Below are 20,509 nucleotides of genomic sequence, written 5' to 3'. Positions count from 1 at the left end.
GCCAAGGGAACCTTATCAGGATGAAATATTGGATTTTTCCTAATTTTTTTTAATCAAGGCATTAAGATCAATTTCCAAAAGAAGATTTTTTTAATTCCTCGTTTTAGGCAACTTTAGCATGTGTTCATAAACGTATGAGCACCACTGTAGTTAATTTTTTATTTTGGGTGTTACATTGGTGTTGTAATACCATTGCAGCTGATCGTGGCTTGGGGTTTACAGCATAGTGACTTAATCCAGTTAATAAATAAAGTGCCAACATTGAATCTGATTTGGAAAAGGTAGGGTAAGTCCAGCCGGTAAAAGGCCAAAATTTGGGCCATTCTATACAGGAAAGAAATATGTCCAGCTCTAAAGTGTTGTTCAATGCTTCAGAGTTATAGAGTTAATAATAGTACTGTTTTAATAAATCATTTCTTTTCTTCAGAAGTGGATGTTGTTCTGCCCTTGTCTGGCCTTAACTTAAACTGAAATTAAAGTTGAATAACATTCTGGTCAATAATTTAAGAATAAAGATATTGTGATTTCTCTATTGCGTACCTCTCATCTCCACATAATAACAATCAATACTGTGTGTGTATCTCTGTCGATTAAAGCCTGCATGTGCAGGAATGCTTACATTTCTGACCTTGGAAACTCCTAGTCCAGTAAAATTTTCTTTTCCTTTTTTTGCGTGCAACATTTGATGCAGGTGTACCATAAATAACCCAGATGTTATACGTCTGAATCTTTGCGTCTTTCAGGTGGACCCAGCAGTGTACATAGACACCTGTCTCTATCTGTACTGTAGCCTGCCACCCAAAGAGAAAGATTTGGCAGTGTGTGACACCATGGCCAGCTATGTCCGAGAGTGTGCTCAACAGCACGTCATCATAACATGGAGGACAGCCACCCTATGTGGTAATGAAATATAACCATATTAGTGTCCTGTGGGCTGTGTGCGCAAAGCAATATTAATAATACAATGTAAGCAATCACAGTTGTCTTTAAGAGAATGGCAGAAAGTACACATGATGCTAAAACACAAAGCAGCTGGTATGGTCCTTTAACTCTGTTTAATCCTCTTTTTCTCTGTCTTTCCAGGTCGTGTCTGTCCCAGAGATCAGGTGTTTTCGGACTGTGTGTCCCTCTGTCCTCCTAGCTGTTTGTCTCCTCAGCACCCGGGGCCTGCTGCATCCATGGGCCAGTGCAGGGAGGAGTGTGTGGGGGGCTGTGAGTGTCCGCCGGGCCTCTACCTTCACCAGGGACTCTGTCTGAAAAGAGATAATTGTCCCTGTTTCCATCGCAGACGCACCTACCAGCCAGGGGACAGAATACAGCAGAGATGCAACACTTGGTACGGGCTGAGCGTTTGTGTGTTGTGCGTTGTGCTGTGTGTTTCCTAAGTCCCTTTCCCCCCCTATATTTCTCTTTCACCAATTCCCATTCTTCTCTTTCTGACTCCGCATCCTTTTGTCCACCTATTTACTCCCAGTGTGTGCAGAGCAGGCCAGTGGCAGTGCACTGGGGAAAAGTGCGCAGCTCAGTGCAGCTTAATGGGGGCGCTACAGGTAACCACCTTTGACAAAAAGAAGTATTCCTTACAGGGAGGAGACTGTCCCTTTATTGCTGTGGAGGTAAGATACATAACATGCAACCATGCACAGTTTCATACACTATGAGATGCATTTGTGTGTGACATCCACTTCTCCTCTGTGCTAATGTTCTGTCTGTGTTTAGGACTTTGTTGATAGGAAGCTGGTGGTGAGTGTGCGCTGTGGGAAGTGTGCAGCCGGAGGAGGACGTCTGGGTTGTCTTAGGGAGGTGTCAGTCACAGCACTCCGCACCACAGTCACCATCACAGACACTGGTGAGTTAGTTATTAACTGTGACCTATGCCTGTCAGCACTTTTTAGAGTTACATGATCATTTTACACTTTGACATTGGGGACAGTAAACTTTAGTAAATTAAACATAAATCCGGCGGAGAGTCTCCATGTTGATTCATTTTTAAGAACTGGATCAACTCTGTGGGTGGGAGAAGGTGTTGTCAAATTTGAAGCTTCATAAACACATTTATTTGACGATTAATGGCTCAAATAACATGTCTAGTGACAAACCCACAGAAACTCAACTCCATAGGTCCCCTCAGTTCTGTGGGGCCTTTATACAGTCTTCCTGCCAAATATTTTGATTTTAAATCACATAACTTTACTGTTTTGGTTTCACTCTTACTGTATGCTCTCTTTTTTAAATTGTTCTTAGGGCAAACGTACAATCTATCTACTAAAGACAGAACTTTATAAATTCCACATACGATTTAAGTTTTGAAAAAAACACATTTAAATTGATAAATAAAAGCTAATGGCAAGGACTTTTACAACCAGCCTTTTAATTCTTTTTGAATGTGTTCACTTCCTTCTGATTACTTACATTTGGTACTGTTGCTTCCAGGTACAGTGACAGTGAATGGCCTGAGCAAGCCGTTGCCTGTGGTAACGGGGGACCTGGTTGTTCGTAGGGTCTCCTCTTCATTTCTCCTCATCCAGACTTTTGGAGCCCAGCTGCTCTGGTACCTAGATGGACCTTTGGCCCTCATCACACTGCAACCTGGCTTCGCCGATAAGGTGACCCTTACACCTCATACGGTTCTTTCACTTATGCCCTTTGAGTCTGAAAGTGGTTCTTTTTAACTAGATAACTTGCACTTGTGCCATTGAGTTATTTGTTTCAGCTAAAGAGTGTGGAATGCTGTATTTAAGGTGCGCGGCCTGTGTGGAACGCTCAACTGGAACCAGCATGATGACTTTACCACCCCTGAAGGAGACGTGGAAAACAGCGTGTCATTGTTTACAAGCAAATTCACAACAGAGCACTGTACTCTACCTTATGGAGCTCCACCTGACCCCTGCGCCACATACACGCAGAGGAGACAGTACGCAGAGACCGTGTGCGTCGTCATACACAGCCCCGTCTTTCAGGTATACTTTGCACAGAGTGTGTTGATCTCTCCAAATCGTATGACACTGTAGATCATCTCTTGCAGTGGTTGCATGATATTGGCTTTGATATTAATGCATGTAAATGGTTTAAAAACTACACATCAGAGAGACAACAATCTGTTAAACTGGGAAGCTACAATTCTGAGTTTTTACCAGTAACAAAAGGTGTTCCACATGGCTCAATTTTAGGTTCAGTTCTTTTCACCATATATCAATAATCCAATCTTGTCTTCAGTAAACTACCGGTCTGTATGCGGATGACACAACTGTATTATACTGGTGATTCTGTTCATCTAGCAATTGAAAACTTACAGCGTTGCTTTAATATTCTGCAAGAGGCTCTTAAAAACCTAAGACTTGTACTAAACGCTGATAAAACAATGTTTGGACTATGGTGATGTGATTTATAGACAAGCATCATTTTCAACTCTTAAATCTCTGGACTCGGTCTATCACACCGCCTTGAGATTCATGACCGTTAATGCCTATGGTACACGTCGTTGTATTTTATATGAAAGTATTGGGTGGTTTTCTCTCCAAGAAAGACATGAAACTCACTGGTATCTCTTTATTTATAATTAATCTATAATTTATTGGAAAACTGCCATCCTACAGAACTTCTCTGTCACTCAAAAGGACATTATCAGACTTGCTCTGCTGACGTGCTTTTAACTAATGTTCTACGAGCTTGGTCGGATCATGGAAAAACTGCTTTTAATTTAAGTGTACCCGCCTCTTGGAGCACTTTCTTAAAACCAACTCAATTATGCCTCTAAGACAATTCAGAAATCCGGTTTTAAACATGCAAATTTCTACTTGTAAATGCTTTAAATAATTGTATTTTCTTTTGCATCCCTATTATCCTAATTAAATAATCAAATCATTTTCCAATTCCAAACATTTTATTGTCTTTCTATATTTCTTATGATTGTACTTTCTTTGTTGTTCTGTTTTTGTCTTTGTAATCTGACTCGATGACATCGAAAATGAGGGTCGCCCCTTAATGATCTCTCGAGGATAAATAAAAGTTGAATTAATTATTGAATGTTAAACTATTTTAGGAGTGAGTTCATGTTAATCTGTCTCCCTCTCCCTTATTCACACATGCGCGTCCCTCTCTGATTTTGTAGATGTGTCATGACGTGGTGGAGAGGGAGCCCTATTTCCGTCTCTGTCTGTCAGAGGTTTGTGGCTGTGTTCCACAGAGGACCAGTCACTGCACCGTCCTGACTGCCTACGCCCGACACTGCGCACAGGAGGGCGTTGTCGTCAACTGGCGCAATAACACTTTTTGTCGTAAGTTGAGAGGCCATTGGTTAAGTGGTTACAGGTTACAGTTGTAATACTGTATGGACTTTGGCGAAATGTCCACACAAAGAAATTGCTAAACCAATAAAACTGTACCAAGCTGTTTTACCTTTTTTCTAAATTTTTCCTCCTCTTCTGTCTTCCCAGCGGTCCAGTGTTCGGGGGGTCAGGTGTACCAGGAATGTGGTCGTGCCTGTGGGATCTCCTGTTCAGACCACTTAAGCTGCGATGCCGGTGGTGGAGAAACAGGTCTTAGAATGTGTGTTCCAGGTTGCCAGTGCCAACCGGGACTAGTGCAGGACCACCAGGGCCAGTGTGTGCCCATCACTATGTGCCCTTGTGTGCAAGGAGACAAGACGTACAAGGCCGGAGCTGTTATTCAAAACAACTGTAACACCTGGTATGTATAAGGGAACAGCTTGCAGCTGAGGTTTCAAATATGTGTTTAAATCATGTTCTTCCTAACTAAAATACTAAATTTCTAAGGGTGGGAATCATAGGGTACCTTACGAAACAATACACAATACATGGCTTATATACGATAATATCACAATACAGCAATTCTGCGATAATCAATATATTGCTAGACAAATCCTTAAATGATACATCTTGATATTGGTCTTACTAACAATGCAAAATGCCTGTGGAAAGGTTGAGTGCAGCTTGTCTCTCTTTATCCACTGCAAGTCTTTAAAGGTGCACGGTAAGTTCCTGCATGGTTTTAGCGCAATTTCATTTTTGTCTCAAATTGTAGGCATCTCTCCTTGATCTGCTAGCTGCCTGCCCCCTGAATACACTGTGAAAACGCCCGGTCTCTGGAGACAACACAGGGGTTGTAAACGTCAAAAATACTAGAGGCACGGGATGGGCACCAAAACTCAACAAACCACTCCACCCAATCACCGAAAAGATGGTTGGGGGAAAGGGTGGGGGTTAAGGACAGTTAGTCAGTTAGGCATGACAGTTACGGAAACATGGGGGTTTTGTTTGAAATTCACTTGGAACGTCAACAGAAGTGACCATGCAGGAACTCACAGTGCACCTTCACGAAAACGGCACAATTCCGCAGTTTTTCCGTCTGTAAATTAAGATCACAGGACAAAAGAGCAACTGTGGATCCAGACTTTATCTTTAAACGTCTGTTATTTTCCTCAAACTGATGTCCGCCATCCCGTTGAAAACCTCTTTATCTTTGGCCAGTTAACTTCGGTTCATGTTTCCCTCATTCATCTGTTAAACACCACCTTGAGGAGCCATGAAGAAGTGACGCTGGGAGCAGGAAATCTATTTAGCGTGCCTTATTTTTTTCATTTAAAAATCAATATTTGGCCCTTCTATTAATCCTCATATCGCACAAAGGACAATGATATATTGCCATTTCATGTTTTTTTCACATCCCTACGTCTTAGTTATGTGTTTTGCTGCACATTTTCATTATCATAATTTTGACTGACACTGCATGTCTTAGTTTTGAAACATTTGTTAAATCTGGTTTTGAACCAAAAAAAAAATTAACGGCAACAGAATAAACTGTTACCAAACCCCAATCTAGTTGCTACTTAGATCCGCTTATTTCACGGAACCTTCTTTGACTCTTAATGGCAGAATTTCTCTTAGAAATGCACAGATGTAGTACTCTTGCAACTAAAGGAAGCAGACATACTACACTTTGAAAGGAAACATCATGGCAGAGGTGAACTTAGTGCAAGCTCTTACTTAAACCAACTGCAAAGATCTTTTTACAGCACGTCATAAAACAGCCCTTTGTCTTATCAACGTGCTGCTTTTATCGTGAGGTAACCCTGATAAAGAATCAGAGGGTGTAAGCATGTTTCCCCTATTGTCAGTAGAGCTCAGCTAACATGTAATACTTGCACAGTTAATGTGCATGGTTCTGGTACGTTTGAATGGGACTTGATCTCACGGAAAACTGCATCTACTCAGATCAAGTGCTATAAAGTGTTAAATCATTGAAATAGACCGTTTTATAGAAGGTCCGGGAAGTCTGCTTAGTACTAACAAGTCTGTTGCTGTTTGGCTTTGAGGACAATGTGGAAGGTTAGGCATCACTGTCCGTTTGTGTACTATGGTTTTATAATAACCCTAACCCAATGGTAAATTATGTTTTTATTTATTAAGATTTTTTGAATTTCATTTCATTGTATTTATGTTTTTTTCAAATAAATCAAAGGCTAGAATCGCATAAAACGTCTACATTTAGTAGCTTTAAGCATATCCCCTATTTAAAGAATTGTCTGCCTTGCACTGAGTGTGAATGTGTTTGAATGGCTTAAACTGCAAACTGTATAGATATATGAGAGCATGATATCCCTCAGTGTGTCCCTATGTTGCAAGAGCCCCTAACTCCTGCTCCTTGATACAGGGTAGCTGGATTTCATCGCGTCTTTTCACTAACCACATTGATCATCACTCTGTCGGTTTGAGTCATCTCTTAATGACTGAGTCAAAGTAGTAATGTTAGTAAGCTACTTATTTTTACTCTCTTCGCATTACTCCTTTTCACTGTGTTGAAACTGCTGAGATTGGCCCCCGCACTGTCCCTTGACCTGATTGATTGCTATGAGGAAACAGTACATACACTCACCTTCACTGACTAGCTTTGTCTATTGACTCCAGTGAAATGGTTTCCATCACACCTCACAGCGCATTTTGTTGCAGTCTTATGTCATTTTAGATGAGTAAAGATAAACCTTTATGGATGACCAGTGGAGAAATTTGGTTGTTGCAGCATTACAACAGAAATAAATAAAACAATAGAAAGGATCATAAATAAATAAAAGTGGCACATAAACTAATATAACATAGCAAAAATAGTGACTATATGAGAGCATTTGGAGACAAAATGACTTTATAAAATAAGTGGTGCTGATGAAATGACACTGTTGTGATGAATAGCAACAAAGTCAACTAGTCTATGTAAGTGTACACTAGGCTGATAGTGTGAAATATTGGTACTCAGAGAATATACACAGGTATATATATATATATGTGTGTATATATATATATATATATATATATATATATATATATATATATATATATATATATATATATATACTGTATATAATAGTGCAAGAGCCAATGTACATACACATACATGTACTTTTTAGAGTTTAATAAGTGTAAAGTGAAACTTTTATGATCCAAAATTAAATCTTGAGGCAGCACAGATTTAGTATCATGCTCAACTTTGATTTATTTCTTATTTATCACTACTGTTTCAGTATAAATGATTTTTGCTAAACAGCCATTAAGCTTTAATAGACTTTAATGCCCATCTGAGTTAATATGAATTTCCTTCAGTCAATGACGGCTCTTATTCTGCTCTCTTTTTCCTCTCCCTTCACAGTGTGTGTGAGCGAGGGCGGTTTAACTGCACTGAGGAGCCCTGTGAGAAGGTGAACCAATGTCCAGGTTCTCTGGTCTACTCTCCACGCTCCTGCCTCCTCACCTGCTCCAGCCTGGACCCTCCTGGTGTTCCACTGCCGAGCTGCAGGGAGCCCCTGTCTGGCTGTGTCTGTCCCCAAGGAACTGTGTTACTAGTGAGTGAAAAACTTAAATTTTGGTCTCTAATCGTATGTTGGATGAATTATATATTTTTGTGAAATGTTGAGACTACAAACCTTTTTCACAGAAGACATTTTGACTTGTCATAGTAGGCAAAGGACAGGTGTAGTTCATAAATTTAACAAGGCTCTGTTCAATTGTAGTTTTGGAGTAAACCATAAGCCAGCATATGCACAATACCAGGAGTCAGCATCTGGTAAAGTAAATGTAAATGTAAATGTGCTGTATTTATATAGCGCTTTTCCAGTCTTAACAACTGCTCAAAGCGCTTTTACATCTACAGGAACCATTTACCATTCACACACATTCATACACTGTGGCCGAGGCTGCCGTACAAGGTGCCACCTGCTCATCAGATAAACATTCATACACATTCACACTCCGAAGCTGAACCTAAATATCTTCAATGAAAAATGGCCTAGTTATTTGATCAGACCTGCATTTATTCTTTCATGTGGCCATGTTTGGCAGCAGAGAAGCTGAAAACACAAAATTGAAATACTATCACTAGACAGACAAGATGGTTGGGGGAAGGGTGGGGGTTAGGGACAGTTAATCTGTTTGGCACGACAGTTACGGAAACATGGGGGGAGGGGCGAGCTTGCTCTGTTTTGTTTGAAATTCACTTGGAACGTCAACAGAACTGACCATGCAGGAACTCACAGTGCACCTTTACAAAAACAGCACAGTTCTGCAGCACAAGTTTTTCAGTTTGTAAATTAGGATCACAGGACGAAAGAGCAACTATGGATCCAGACTTTGGATTTAAACGTCTGTTTTTTTCATCAAACTGATGTCCGCCATCCCGTTGAAAACCTCTTCATCTTTGGCCAGTTAACTTCTGTTCATGTTTCCCTGATTCCTCTGTTAAACACCACCTCGAGGAGCCATTCAAGTAGTAAACAAACAGTTGCTCACAAATGTGCATTACATTGGGGCCCCATTTCAAAAAGTTTTAAAACTCAGAGTTAGTTGATGCAAACTCTGGGTTTTCGGTTTCACAAAGCCAGTTTAGCTTAACTCTGAGTCAGTTACTATGGCAACATACTCTGAACAAAACCTGCTCACTTGAAGATATTTTTTCCAACTAACCCAGAGTTTCTTTCACCCTTATAACCCAATGTGTTATAGCTACCTCCTTATGTGTGGAAAGAATATGACTTTTCTATTTTAAGGAAATCTTTTTTTATGAATAGAGTACAAATGCAGTACCAAATATTTGTCATGTTGTTGAAGTAAAATCATCCACTTCACCCATCTTTAATTGCTGTTCTAGCAGTTGTATTTCAAAGTATTTTTAATCTGCAGCAGATCACCTTTTTAAGTCTTTTTCTCCCAGTACACCTGTTTCACTGGGAACTATGGACACAACATTACAAAGAGATTCAGAGTGCCAGGCCTATTTAATTTAATTCTAAGTCTTGGGCCAATGCGAAACATCTTAGAGAGCCAAGTTGGGCTGTGGAATTGGGTGGCCAGCTGACAATGTGTCTTAATCATCCTCCCGTAAGGAAAATGTAAAACATCTTGTTTTCTCCTCTCTAATCTACTATGAACCATCTGTGGAGTATTAAGAGTCCAGTTACATGGTCTGTTAGCAGGCTTCACCAGACAGATTCAACTAGATCTATCTGTAACAGTAAAAAATGAATAATAAGTGCCCCAAATAATTAAAATTCCGTTTTTACAACAATGCAGGCCACATCACAATTTCCAAAATAAATAACTCAATTGAGTCACCTTAAAATGGACTGTAATATATCTAAAGGATAAGAATCTGAAAAAAAGAAACAGCCACCAATTAGGCCAACAAATATTTCACCACTATATAAAACCAGTTGTAAAAAGTATAAAACCAGACATAGTGATTGGTGGACAAGTTTCCACCAGAGAAGCCCTCCTCTATAGGTTGCCACTGTCATGACAGAGGACCATCTCTTCAGCCTCTGTGAGTCGTATGGTTTCTGTTTCCTGTTTTTTGGTCTACTGGCTATAATGGAGGCTGAATTTGTCCATTAAGCACAAATGTAAATGTGCTGTATTTATTAAGCGCTTTTGTAGTCTTAACGACTACTCAAAGCGCTTTTACATCATACAGGAAAGGACCATTCACACACATTCGTGCCATCTGCTCATTAGATAAACACTCAACTTGAACCAACTTGGGGTTCAGTGTCTTGCCTAAGGACACTTCAATATGGGACTGCAGGGCCAGGGATTGAACCACCAACCTTCCGATTGGTAGGCTAACTGCTCTACCACTGAGCCATAGCCCCTAAACACATCAGTGCATTTAACGTTACTTTCAAAGGTTTTAGGTTGGCTGAAAAAGTTACTTTGATTGCTTAAAAAAATTCTACTACTAAAGCCTATAGTGCTAAACATTTGCACAACAACACAACAATTGAACAATATATTTATACCTGTTTGATGTAGTTTTTTTTTTTTACCATTTTATCTTTAGTTACTGTCAAGTGTGTTTTTGTAACTGTTGGTGTGACCTAAATGAATATAAAGACACACACAAAGAATAAGAGGAATAAGTGCAATACTCCAGCTAGAACTTTAATTCATTTAAAAACACTTTATTTAGCTTTGTTGTTGCAACTGCATTGTTCCTTTTCCTAAATGTATGTTCGTATTCGTATAATCATTCATTAATATTTCTAACTAAACTGGGGAAAAGTGAGAGGTTTGAGCTTTTTTTTGGTCCTGTTGCCGTGCTGAATCGTTATGCGCATTCCATTGATGACGGCTTTTTATCTGCTCGTGCCCTTTACGCAGGGTTAATTCAACTCAGAATTGATTGACTTGTTCTGAAACTGGAAACTGAGTTTAACAGATAAGAGTTAGTCAACCTTAGAGTTCAGGTTTGAACTAAGAGTTTGTTAAACCTGCTTTCTGAAATACGGCTAACAATATTACAATATAAATTTACTCTCTTTATAGCTCAGTCTGGTTTCCACAACTCAAGGGGAAAATATCTCTAGCTAGCTATAGCTAGCTAGCTCTTCAACGCAAGCTACGAAATGCTCCGGTATATTCACCCTCTAACTTTACCAAAGCAAGCTAGTTGCTAACTTTATATGTTTGGTGTTTGGGCGTCAACGTTACACCGGTAAGTTGACAGTTGATTTATTTGAGCGTTTTCCCTGCAAACAACTAGCTATACCTTCGGCTGGAAATGAAACGAGGTTGATAGAGCAGTGGGACTGAACCAAAACACAAAATTTGTGGGTGTAAACAAAATAATAATGTTAGCCAAAGCTAAAATAGGTGATTTAAGGCGATATAGATGCTAACGTAAACTAGCTAACTAGCGTGATGATGGTGGTGATAATTTCTCTGCAGGGTTTTGGTATGTCGAAGTGACACCTTCCATCATTGACAATTAATCCACTGTTATAATAATAAAAGGGCAGGTTTGCGCTGTAACGTAAGTGTTTGAAAGGTCATATTTTGAGTAATTCATTCATTCGTATTTATTGTACAGGAAAGTTAGAAAAAGTAACATTACGATGTAAAAACGGGCCTGACTCAGTTTAAAAACTGGTTTTCAGCAGGTTACTGTTCTGCAAAAAACATAAAACATGGTACAGCACGTCAGGACAGACATTACTACAAGACATAAATATGGAAAGATAAAATGTAGACAACTAAAACAACAATACAGACAGTTACATAAGGACAAAGACGTTTATACAAGACATCAGCGGGGCTAGACAGATAAGGACAGTGCAAACAAGGCTTGAACAATACATGAACAATTATAACACAATTAGCATATGAACCATCCTGCATTTCAGCGTGAAATTGTGCAGCGGTCATAATATGAGGTAATAACTGATGGGTATATTTGGATGTTTTGTTTTCTTGATGAAGCTAGGCAGGCAATTTTTTCCCCACTAGATTGTGCTGAAGAAAGTTTAACATGGTCCAGAACTGTCATTGTACTGAATGCACAAGAGTTTTTTTATGTTAAATAGAAGAGCATTCTTGGACCTGTAAATTTTTCTGGTCCATTTGGCTTTGTTAATAATGAAATGTGTCATTACATCATGATCTTAAAGGTACTGGAGGATTATTACAGCCAAACAGACATATGTCTAGGGGAATTAATTTGGTCTTATGCAAACCCTCAAGCTTATGCCTGAATATCAGCTCCTTTATCGCACCATTGTTGTTGAACACCATGGATAAGACATTATATAAGGTTGATTTGTGTCTGATTTAATTAGTGAACACAGATGATAAACCCCTTATGGCTGTGTCTTGACTAATGCACATTATGTCTTCTCCGGTTTACCTCAGGGGGATCAATGTGTTTTGCCAGATGAGTGCCCATGTCACCATAATGGTCAACTTTATTACAGCAATGACACCATCACCAAAGACTGTAACACATGGTAATGTATGCAGTTATATCATTGCACCGAACCCCTTTAAAAATTAATTACAGTATCTTAACGATACTGAATTTATTCTTGCAGTGTTTGTAAGGAGCGCCGCTGGCACTGCAGCAAGTCTGCCTGTGCCGGTGTGTGCGTGGCAACTGGCGATCCGCACTACGTGACATTCGACGGCCGCTGTTACTCTTTCCTGGGAGACTGCCAATACGTGCTGGCAAGGGAGAGCAGTGGTTTGTTCAGTGTAATTGCAGAGAATGTACCATGCGGGAGCACTGGCGTCACCTGTACAAAGTCAGTCACCCTCAGCCTGGGAAATACCGTCATACATCTGCTGAGAGGTAGGAGGGATGGTGTTATAGGGGAATACAGAGGATGATTGATGACTAATAGGACGTAAGCTGTCTTGTCTCTCTCATTTAGGTAAAGCTGTGACAGTAAATGGGATGCCAGTTAGTCTGCCAAAGTCTTACAATGGCAGTGGTCTGACTTTGGAAAGAATCGGCCTGTTTGTCTCCCTTTCCTCCCAACTAGGGGTTACTCTGCTATGGGATGGAGGTAAGATACACATCAACTTCTGCAACCTTAAATAATCTTTCACTTAACCCTTTCATGCTCAGTGTCACGTCTCTTTCTAGTCATTTGTTTGTGGATGTGGTTTTTATGCCTCTGCGCCATGGCCGGAAGCATTATGCCTTCGCTCTGCTCGTCCGTCCGAACGCCCGTCCCATTTTTGCGAATGCGATATCTCAAGGCCTTGAGAGAATTCTTTTCAGATTTGGCACAAACATGAGGACTATCCATGACAAGGATGAACTAATTAGATTTTGGTGGTCAAAAATCAAAGTTCAAGGTCACTGTAACATTACTAAACACTTTGATAACCATAACTCAAGAATTCATATGCAAGTAATGACATTTCACATAAATGCCTAAACGGATGAAGTGATGACAGATTATATCCAAAAGGTCAAAGGTAAACTTCACTGTGATATCACAATGTTCTGCAAAAACACCTTTTTGAAAAACTGTTGAACGGTTGAAAACTGAATTAGTGACACTAATCTTGAGTGCCCACATTGAAACATTGTGGTAATTGTATAGATATTCTGTGCTTCCAGGTTGAAGATGTGGTTGAAGAATCCACATTTTGGAATTTGGAGCATTGTCTACTGTCATGCCTACAACGTGTTTTATCCTGTTCTTCTGGTAGTTTACCAGCAGCTCATTGGGTTTGCTGATATTGAGCTTCAGGGGATTGTCGTTGCACAATGTGACGAAGCTCACTATCAGTCCTCTGTATTCATCTGCAAAAAATTTAAGACATTTTTCTCACCGTAAACTGGAAAATCTTTAAAAAAAATACACTAATATTTTTTAATCAAATTGCTTCACTATTAAAAAAATCTTCACTTCATATTGTATTCATATCACATTGATGTAAACAGCAACTTGATTGGTTGGCGGTGCAGGCATACAACTGTGAGGTAATAATTTTATTTGTTTACTTATTCATTAATCCCTATATGACTTTGTTATATGCATATACTTTAGATAAGCAATTTTTATTGGAGAGATGTATTGGAGAGGCAAATAGTTCAGAGTCTGTACAAGATTATTTAACTTGACTTTTTTAACAAATCAGTGGTAATGTTGTCTCCAGGTATGCGTGTATATGTGCGTCTGGAAGCCCACCTGCGGGGTCGGGTCGGGGGCCTGTGCGGTAACTTTGATGGGGACACAGAAAATGACTTTACTACACGGCAGGGCATTGTGGAGTCTACAGCAGAGCTGTTTGGTAACTCCTGGAAGGTCAGCCCCTCCTGCCCTGACGTGGCAGACCAGGACCTCAGAGACCCTTGTGCTGTGAGTTCAATACAGACACATTGGTGCAAAACTCAGTTTTGATGATTAACTATCTTTTGCTCTCTCTTTCTCATACACACACACATGCCATAGCAAACTAACTTACTCTCTCCTTGTTTTGTTCAGCTGAACCCCCACAGGGTAACCTGGGCCAGGAAAAGGTGTGCCATATTGACTCAGGAGCTCTTTTCTCAGTGCCACTCGGAAGTGCCCTTCCAGCAGTATTATGACTGGTGTGTCTTTGATGCTTGTGGGTGAGTGACAGCACTACTTTACACCAAGCTTCTTGTAATTATCTTTTGAAAATATCAGAGCTGCCAACTCTCACGCATTGGGCGTGAGACACACGCATTTGACTGGTTTCACACGCGCACACGCCACACCCCCGATTTCTCACGCTGAAGTGTCAGCCCGGTCGGTCAAATTTATGAAAGATGAGTTTATCTATGTTTTTACCTGTTGAGCCACTTGTGATTGACTAGTTGTGCTTTCAGAGACTGTGAGGGGGTTCAAGAGCGCTCCCTGTCTGTGGAATTTTCAAATTGTCGCAAAATGAGAACATTTTTTTCACGAGCCATCCCAGGTGCATTTCCCCGGCTTCAGGTATGTGCTCTTAGTATTACAGACCCGTCCGGCGCTTCGTGTCCACTCTCTCTGTAAAGATAGAGGTGAGCAGCGCGGCTGGTAAGCGAAGCAACTTCAGTTCATTGTAGTGGACTCGCTCTGCTGGGGGCAGTGACGCGTTGCATGAATGCGTAGTCCTCCGATAAAGAGCCGCGTACGGACACCTCTAAACTCTGTCAGAGACCAGAGACCCAAATGGGCCTCTGTGTCTGTCAGACGGTCTGAATGAGATCCATCATGCAATGACATGCACAGCAGACTATATTAATACAACTCTCCAAATTTCGGACAACAGAGATGGTGGGAGTTATATTTTGAATGTGCACAAAGTTGTAAATATGAGCAGAAATCTGGTGAAACACATCTGAGCTATACTATATATATATATATATATATATATATATATATATATATATATATATATATATATAATACGATACTGCAACGTTGGGCCACTATTGTGCATCTCTAACCTCTGAATCTCTAAATGTAACTGTAAATGATTAATTTTATGTTTTTTAAAATGAACAAATAGTCTTTATTTTCACAAAAAAGTAAAAACAGTAAGTGGGGCCAGAAGATGACAGCCAAACATTACTGAACATTGGCACAAAGGTTAAAGGAATAGAACTTATGTAACTCAATGGTTCTCATTCTTTAGAATTTCAGTGGTCTTAGTTGATCCCTCATCATTAATTTAACTTTGGGTCCCTGGTCCCTACACCAGGGACCCCTGGACCTGTTCACCACAGACCCAAATCTTCTCAGCTGTTGCTGACATATGCTACTGTCTCTTCATGTGGTTCAATATGTTTGGCACATTGTGTGGGTCAGTTCTTATATCATAAGAAGTTAATAATGTAAATGCTGAATGCCCTAAAACCTGTTGATACTACAACAATGCAAAGGTTCTTAACCCAACAGTGCAGTTTTGCACATATCATGTAAGACTTGATTTCTCCATTTTTTTTGTGCAAAAAAACTCTCCAGAAAGTGCCATTTAATGGTTTATTTTTCAATTTTTTTTCCTGGGGGGGCATACCCACAGACCCCCCTAGGGAGAGCCCCATCCCCCCACATATAACAAATCCCAATTTAAACCCTAAAGGATAAAGACCCAAAGAAATTGCTTTGTACGCGGCAAAATATGGGTTGGCCCCCCCAAATCTCACTCCAAGGTTTGGGGAAAAGTTGGCAGCCCTGATGTAATCTACTATGTACAGTATCTGTGCTTTATGCAAAATGCTTCAGTGGAAAGAAATGGCTTTCTTTCGTCAGTGTGTCGGATAAACAGACACACTGACTGACAGCACAAAGCAGAGGTCTCCTCTGGGTAACTTGTATCAGACCCTGCAAGCTGTTATTTGCTGGGGGTTACACACCCATAAATGTCCCACATACAACGAAATAATAAGAAAAGAGCAAATACGTTGAATGAATTTCCTACCTCAGAAAACCTTTGCAAAGCCTTTTTTCTGATATTTTGAAACATACTTTAAGTTTCAAAATGGGATGCCACTTCTTCTGTTTATTGATATATTGGTACCATGTGTGGTCCATTACTGCCACCAACTGGGAATATGCATAGCTGCTCTTCAGTCAGCAGAAATGTGCATTTCTCCATGGTCGTGCATGAGCATTCATGTGCTTCTTCATAAGCATGCTTGTACACAAACAGTTATATAGCAGAGCATCAAAACATTGCCACTAATGGTAAAAAACTGAACAGGGTCATCTTGAATAGAAAGTATGTAATGTTCATATTCTACCGTCAAACATCATTCATTTGTGTGTGTTTTTAGCTGTGACTCAGGTGGGGACTGTGAGTGTCTCTGTACAGCCATTGCTGCCTATGCTGAAGAGTGTAACCGCAGAGGGGTTTACATCCGCTGGAGGTCCCAAGAGCTCTGTCGTATGTCAAAGACTCGCAATGCCCACACACGCCCACACTCACACAGTCAATCTTCGGCACGTGCACCTTTACTCCTGTTTTTCTGTAACCTTTGTTTTCTAACCCGGTCTTGCTGTCTTTTTTTATTTTATAGTCTCTGTTTCCTTTATTCACTGCAGCTCTGCAATGTGACAATGGGATGGTGTATGATCCCTGTGGTCCAGCTTGCTCTCCGTCATGCCCCAGTGTTCAGCAGAGTCCACACACCCAGTGTGGCGCTCTGTCCTGTGTGGAGGGCTGCTTCTGCCCTGCTAGCATGGTCCGACACGGTAAGCCAGACTTACCAAACTAATCCAGAACCACAGAGGGTGATATACACTTTGGAGTAGAATTTGTATGTACCTACCAGCATATTTGTGTAATTTACGGAGTCAGAGTGTCATTGAAACGGGACGTCCTGTTATCTTTAAAACCCAAACAAAGCACAAATATACTTATATAATATATTTCACAGTTATGGTTTTCCGTCAGATTGTTTATCGATATAAACATTTATGGCTGTACTTGAAGGCAGCTTTGTTTCAAAGGAGAGAGAGACAGAGAAGAGAGAAAGAAAATAGATGAGTGAGACATAGCGAGTGCTTTATTCTTGCAGGAAACATTCAGCTATTACACAAACTCCCAGGCAGTTCAGCGCTTGTGTTTTTGTTTTTTACCCTCATAATGTTTTAAACCTTTCTTTCTCTGCAGTGATAAAGGCAGTGATGTTTCCTGTTTACTGTACGTAGTCAAAGAATTTCTAATAAAGGGAGAACTTCCACTCTCTCGATACTTCTGGCTCAGAACTGGTTGCAGTTCCACCAGAGTTCCCTCAAAATCCACTTTTCTCAGGATATAATTTTTTTGTCTTCTAATTTGAATGTTGTATTTGAAAGGGGAGGCTAAGAAAATATACACTGCTGGGAATTAGATTTTTTTTTTTAAAGTTGCTTTATTGTTCTAAAAGCCTTTTAAAATGTCAATGACGTCATACACATTGTACGGCTAGAGATGCTGCTTTACGGCAAGCTCTGAGTCACTTCCTTTTCTCTCCCGAGGCAACCCCCGCTGCTACCTAAACGCATTACACCCATTCAAAATGAATGGATAGACCTGTGTTTTTGCCGGACTGTCTGACGGCCAATGCATGCAATCTGAACGCAGCCTTAGACCATGACGAGGTATCTGCAAAACTAAAAGTAGAATTTCCAAGAAATTGTCAATGTGTATATAAATATTTTCCAGATGATGAATTTTGGTGACTTCTTGATATTTTCTCTGGCACCACCAATAGGCCAGAACATTACCGCTTCTGTGCTTCCTAGCAGATGAACCCTTTTGCTTTGGACACACCATGAACACCTCATAGAAAAATGTCAAATTTGCAAACAAGAGGGCATAAAAGAAAGTCTCTTGATTTTGATGAGCCCATATTCTTTTGTCTTGAGTCACCCTCAGGACTAAATTTCTTGCCTTACAACTGGGAAAGTTCTAGAAGTTGTCAATTGTCAATGTTTTCTGTTTTACAGGCGACAGCTGTGTAGTTCCCAATATGTGTCCATGTGAGTGGGAGGGCTCAATGTTTCCACCTGGAACTACCATCACTCAACACTGCCAAAACTGGTCAGTCAAATTAAATGTTTATGAAAGTATATTCCACTCCCTTTCCTATAACAATTAAAATCGAAGTTGGAGGGCTTTCTTTGCCTTTGTGTGTCCAGTTCCTGTGAGGATGGTGTGTGGCAGTGTAAAGGTGTGGCTTGCCCTCCTGCCCCCCCACCCTGTCTGGAATCAGAGTTTACCTGTGCAGGGGGGCGCTGCATCCCCTCCCAGTGGGTGTGTGACAACCAGAATGACTGTGGCGATGGTTCAGATGAGATCTGCCCAGCTACTTGCTCTCCAGACCAATTCCGCTGTACCAGCACACCAAGGTGAATCTATACTCACTTTAGTTTTTCACCATGCACAATTTCTTTGTGTGGATGTATTAAGGAAGACTACTAACAAAGGGATCAAGATCAGATACTACGATGACTCAATCATGAAGTCATAATTCCAATCTTTTATTGGAGAATAGAGGCATTATTTACAAAATACACCAAGGCCTACCCATCAGCTGAACGTCCGGAGCAAAGTTCTTCATTTAACAGCTATACTAAATATGTTTCTAAATATATATATATCTATATCTATTATATAATATATAATATATATATATATATATATATATATATATCTATATATATATATATATATATATATATATATATTTATTATACTAACTGTGGCTTTAAAGGCTCTACTCAGGCATGTTGAACAAAGTTTAGAAAGTACTAAGGGTTGGCATGCTAGCATGTTATCACACTAATATTTAACCCTTAACATTACATGTAAGCTACAACCCAGAATGTTAACTTGGTAATTACATGCTGAACAACAGCATGTTAACTTCAAACAGATTGCCAAATGTTTTTTGCCCTTAGCTGCTAGAATATGATTCCTGTAGTGAATAAAGTGAATTGACCTGCATCTCTTCAGTGGACCATGTTTGAACATGGCTCTACGTTGTGATGGCCACCCAGACTGTGGTGACCAATCAGATGAAGAGTTCTGCGGACCTGCCACCCCCACCCCCCTGTGCCCACCGGGGGAGTTTCAGTGTGCCAATGGAAAGTGCCTGCCAGCCGGCCGTGTGTGTGATGGACGGCTGGACTGTGGTTTTGCTGATGGGTCTGATGAGCAAGGTACTTTAATCAGCAATATACACTATACAAAGTCAGCTTTATTGACAAACCATCAAACAAACAAAAAAAACTATCTACGTGACTTTATTAAAGAATGGTGCTTTATCAAAAACTCCAATAAGCAAGGTACTTTTATTCAGAAACTTGATCATGAAAGGTACTTCTTCAGCAAATGTAATTAAGCACAGCATTATTTTAATTTTTTTTTTAAATTGTGTCTTGTTTTCTCTGTTTTTACATGTGGGTGTACTTGCATGATTACTTTTCTGTATTGTATGTTAATATGTGACGAACTGTGCTTTTGTTGGTCCAGACTGCGGAGTGGTGTGTGATGAGGGGGAATTCCTGTGTGCCGGAGGACGTTGCATTCTCTACCTCCACCGCTGTGATGGACATGATGACTGTGGGGATCTCAGTGATGAGAGGGGGTGTGTTTTTTTTATTTATTTATTTTTTTAGGTCTGCTGAACGTTGGTATTCAGGAGTGTCAGTGGTTAAATGGACTCGCATTTATAGATATGCTTTGAAGAGTTTGTCCTGAAGGTCACCAATAGCAGAGACCCTCAACAATATTTTAAGAACGTTAAATCAAATAAATGACTAATTGTAATCATAATCATAATCTAAATGTTTGGCTGGTTATAGGTGTGTGTGTGCACCAGGGGAGTTTCAGTGCCCTGGGGACCAGTGTGTCCCTGCAGACAGAGTGTGTAATGGACACAGAGACTGCCCCTCTGGAACAGACGAAGCTGTCTGTCCAAGTAAAGGTACACATATTCATACAACATTTAATTGTGTTGGCTATAAGCAAAATAGGTTCTTGCCCAAAGCCTGTATGGTTTATTTCCGTGATCAAATGTCATCCTTTTTGTAATTGGCAGTGACCTGTGCTCCTGACCAGTTTGTCTGTAGTGATGGTACATGTGTTGCCAACACAAAGTTGTGTGATGGAACAACAGACTGTCCAGGTGGAGAGGATGAGAACAGAACCAACTGCTACACTGTTAACATAACACCATCACCCTCACCTGTCACTCCAACTATGCCCACTCCAGGTAATGA

General features: G+C 40.2%; 1 protein-coding gene across 1 annotated transcript in view; it reads left to right on the top strand.

The window, feature by feature from the left end:
- sspo (SCO-spondin) overlaps nt 1–20,509 on the top strand; it is a 101,452-nt gene that overhangs the window by 11,816 nt on the left and 69,127 nt on the right. Inside the window, exons 11-32 of the mRNA XM_032503798.1 lie at nt 744–900; nt 1,084–1,336; nt 1,475–1,616; nt 1,720–1,849; nt 2,434–2,606; nt 2,742–2,960; nt 4,112–4,277; nt 4,437–4,689; nt 7,660–7,852; nt 12,189–12,283; nt 12,368–12,624; nt 12,707–12,841; nt 13,947–14,149; nt 14,276–14,403; nt 16,576–16,685; nt 16,844–16,993; nt 18,233–18,326; nt 18,425–18,634; nt 19,242–19,447; nt 19,761–19,875; nt 20,093–20,214; nt 20,329–20,502. Coding sequence (XP_032359689.1) covers nt 744–900; nt 1,084–1,336; nt 1,475–1,616; nt 1,720–1,849; nt 2,434–2,606; nt 2,742–2,960; nt 4,112–4,277; nt 4,437–4,689; nt 7,660–7,852; nt 12,189–12,283; nt 12,368–12,624; nt 12,707–12,841; nt 13,947–14,149; nt 14,276–14,403; nt 16,576–16,685; nt 16,844–16,993; nt 18,233–18,326; nt 18,425–18,634; nt 19,242–19,447; nt 19,761–19,875; nt 20,093–20,214; nt 20,329–20,502 — 3,685 coding nt within the window. The remainder of the gene's footprint in view (nt 1–743; nt 901–1,083; nt 1,337–1,474; nt 1,617–1,719; nt 1,850–2,433; nt 2,607–2,741; nt 2,961–4,111; nt 4,278–4,436; nt 4,690–7,659; nt 7,853–12,188; nt 12,284–12,367; nt 12,625–12,706; nt 12,842–13,946; nt 14,150–14,275; nt 14,404–16,575; nt 16,686–16,843; nt 16,994–18,232; nt 18,327–18,424; nt 18,635–19,241; nt 19,448–19,760; nt 19,876–20,092; nt 20,215–20,328; nt 20,503–20,509) is intronic.

The sequence above is a fragment of the Etheostoma spectabile genome, chromosome 22, assembly GCF_008692095.1.
Source record: "Etheostoma spectabile isolate EspeVRDwgs_2016 chromosome 22, UIUC_Espe_1.0, whole genome shotgun sequence".
Lineage (NCBI taxonomy): Eukaryota > Metazoa > Chordata > Actinopteri > Perciformes > Percidae > Etheostoma > Etheostoma spectabile.
This window is presented reverse-complemented; position numbering and strand designations above follow the sequence as displayed.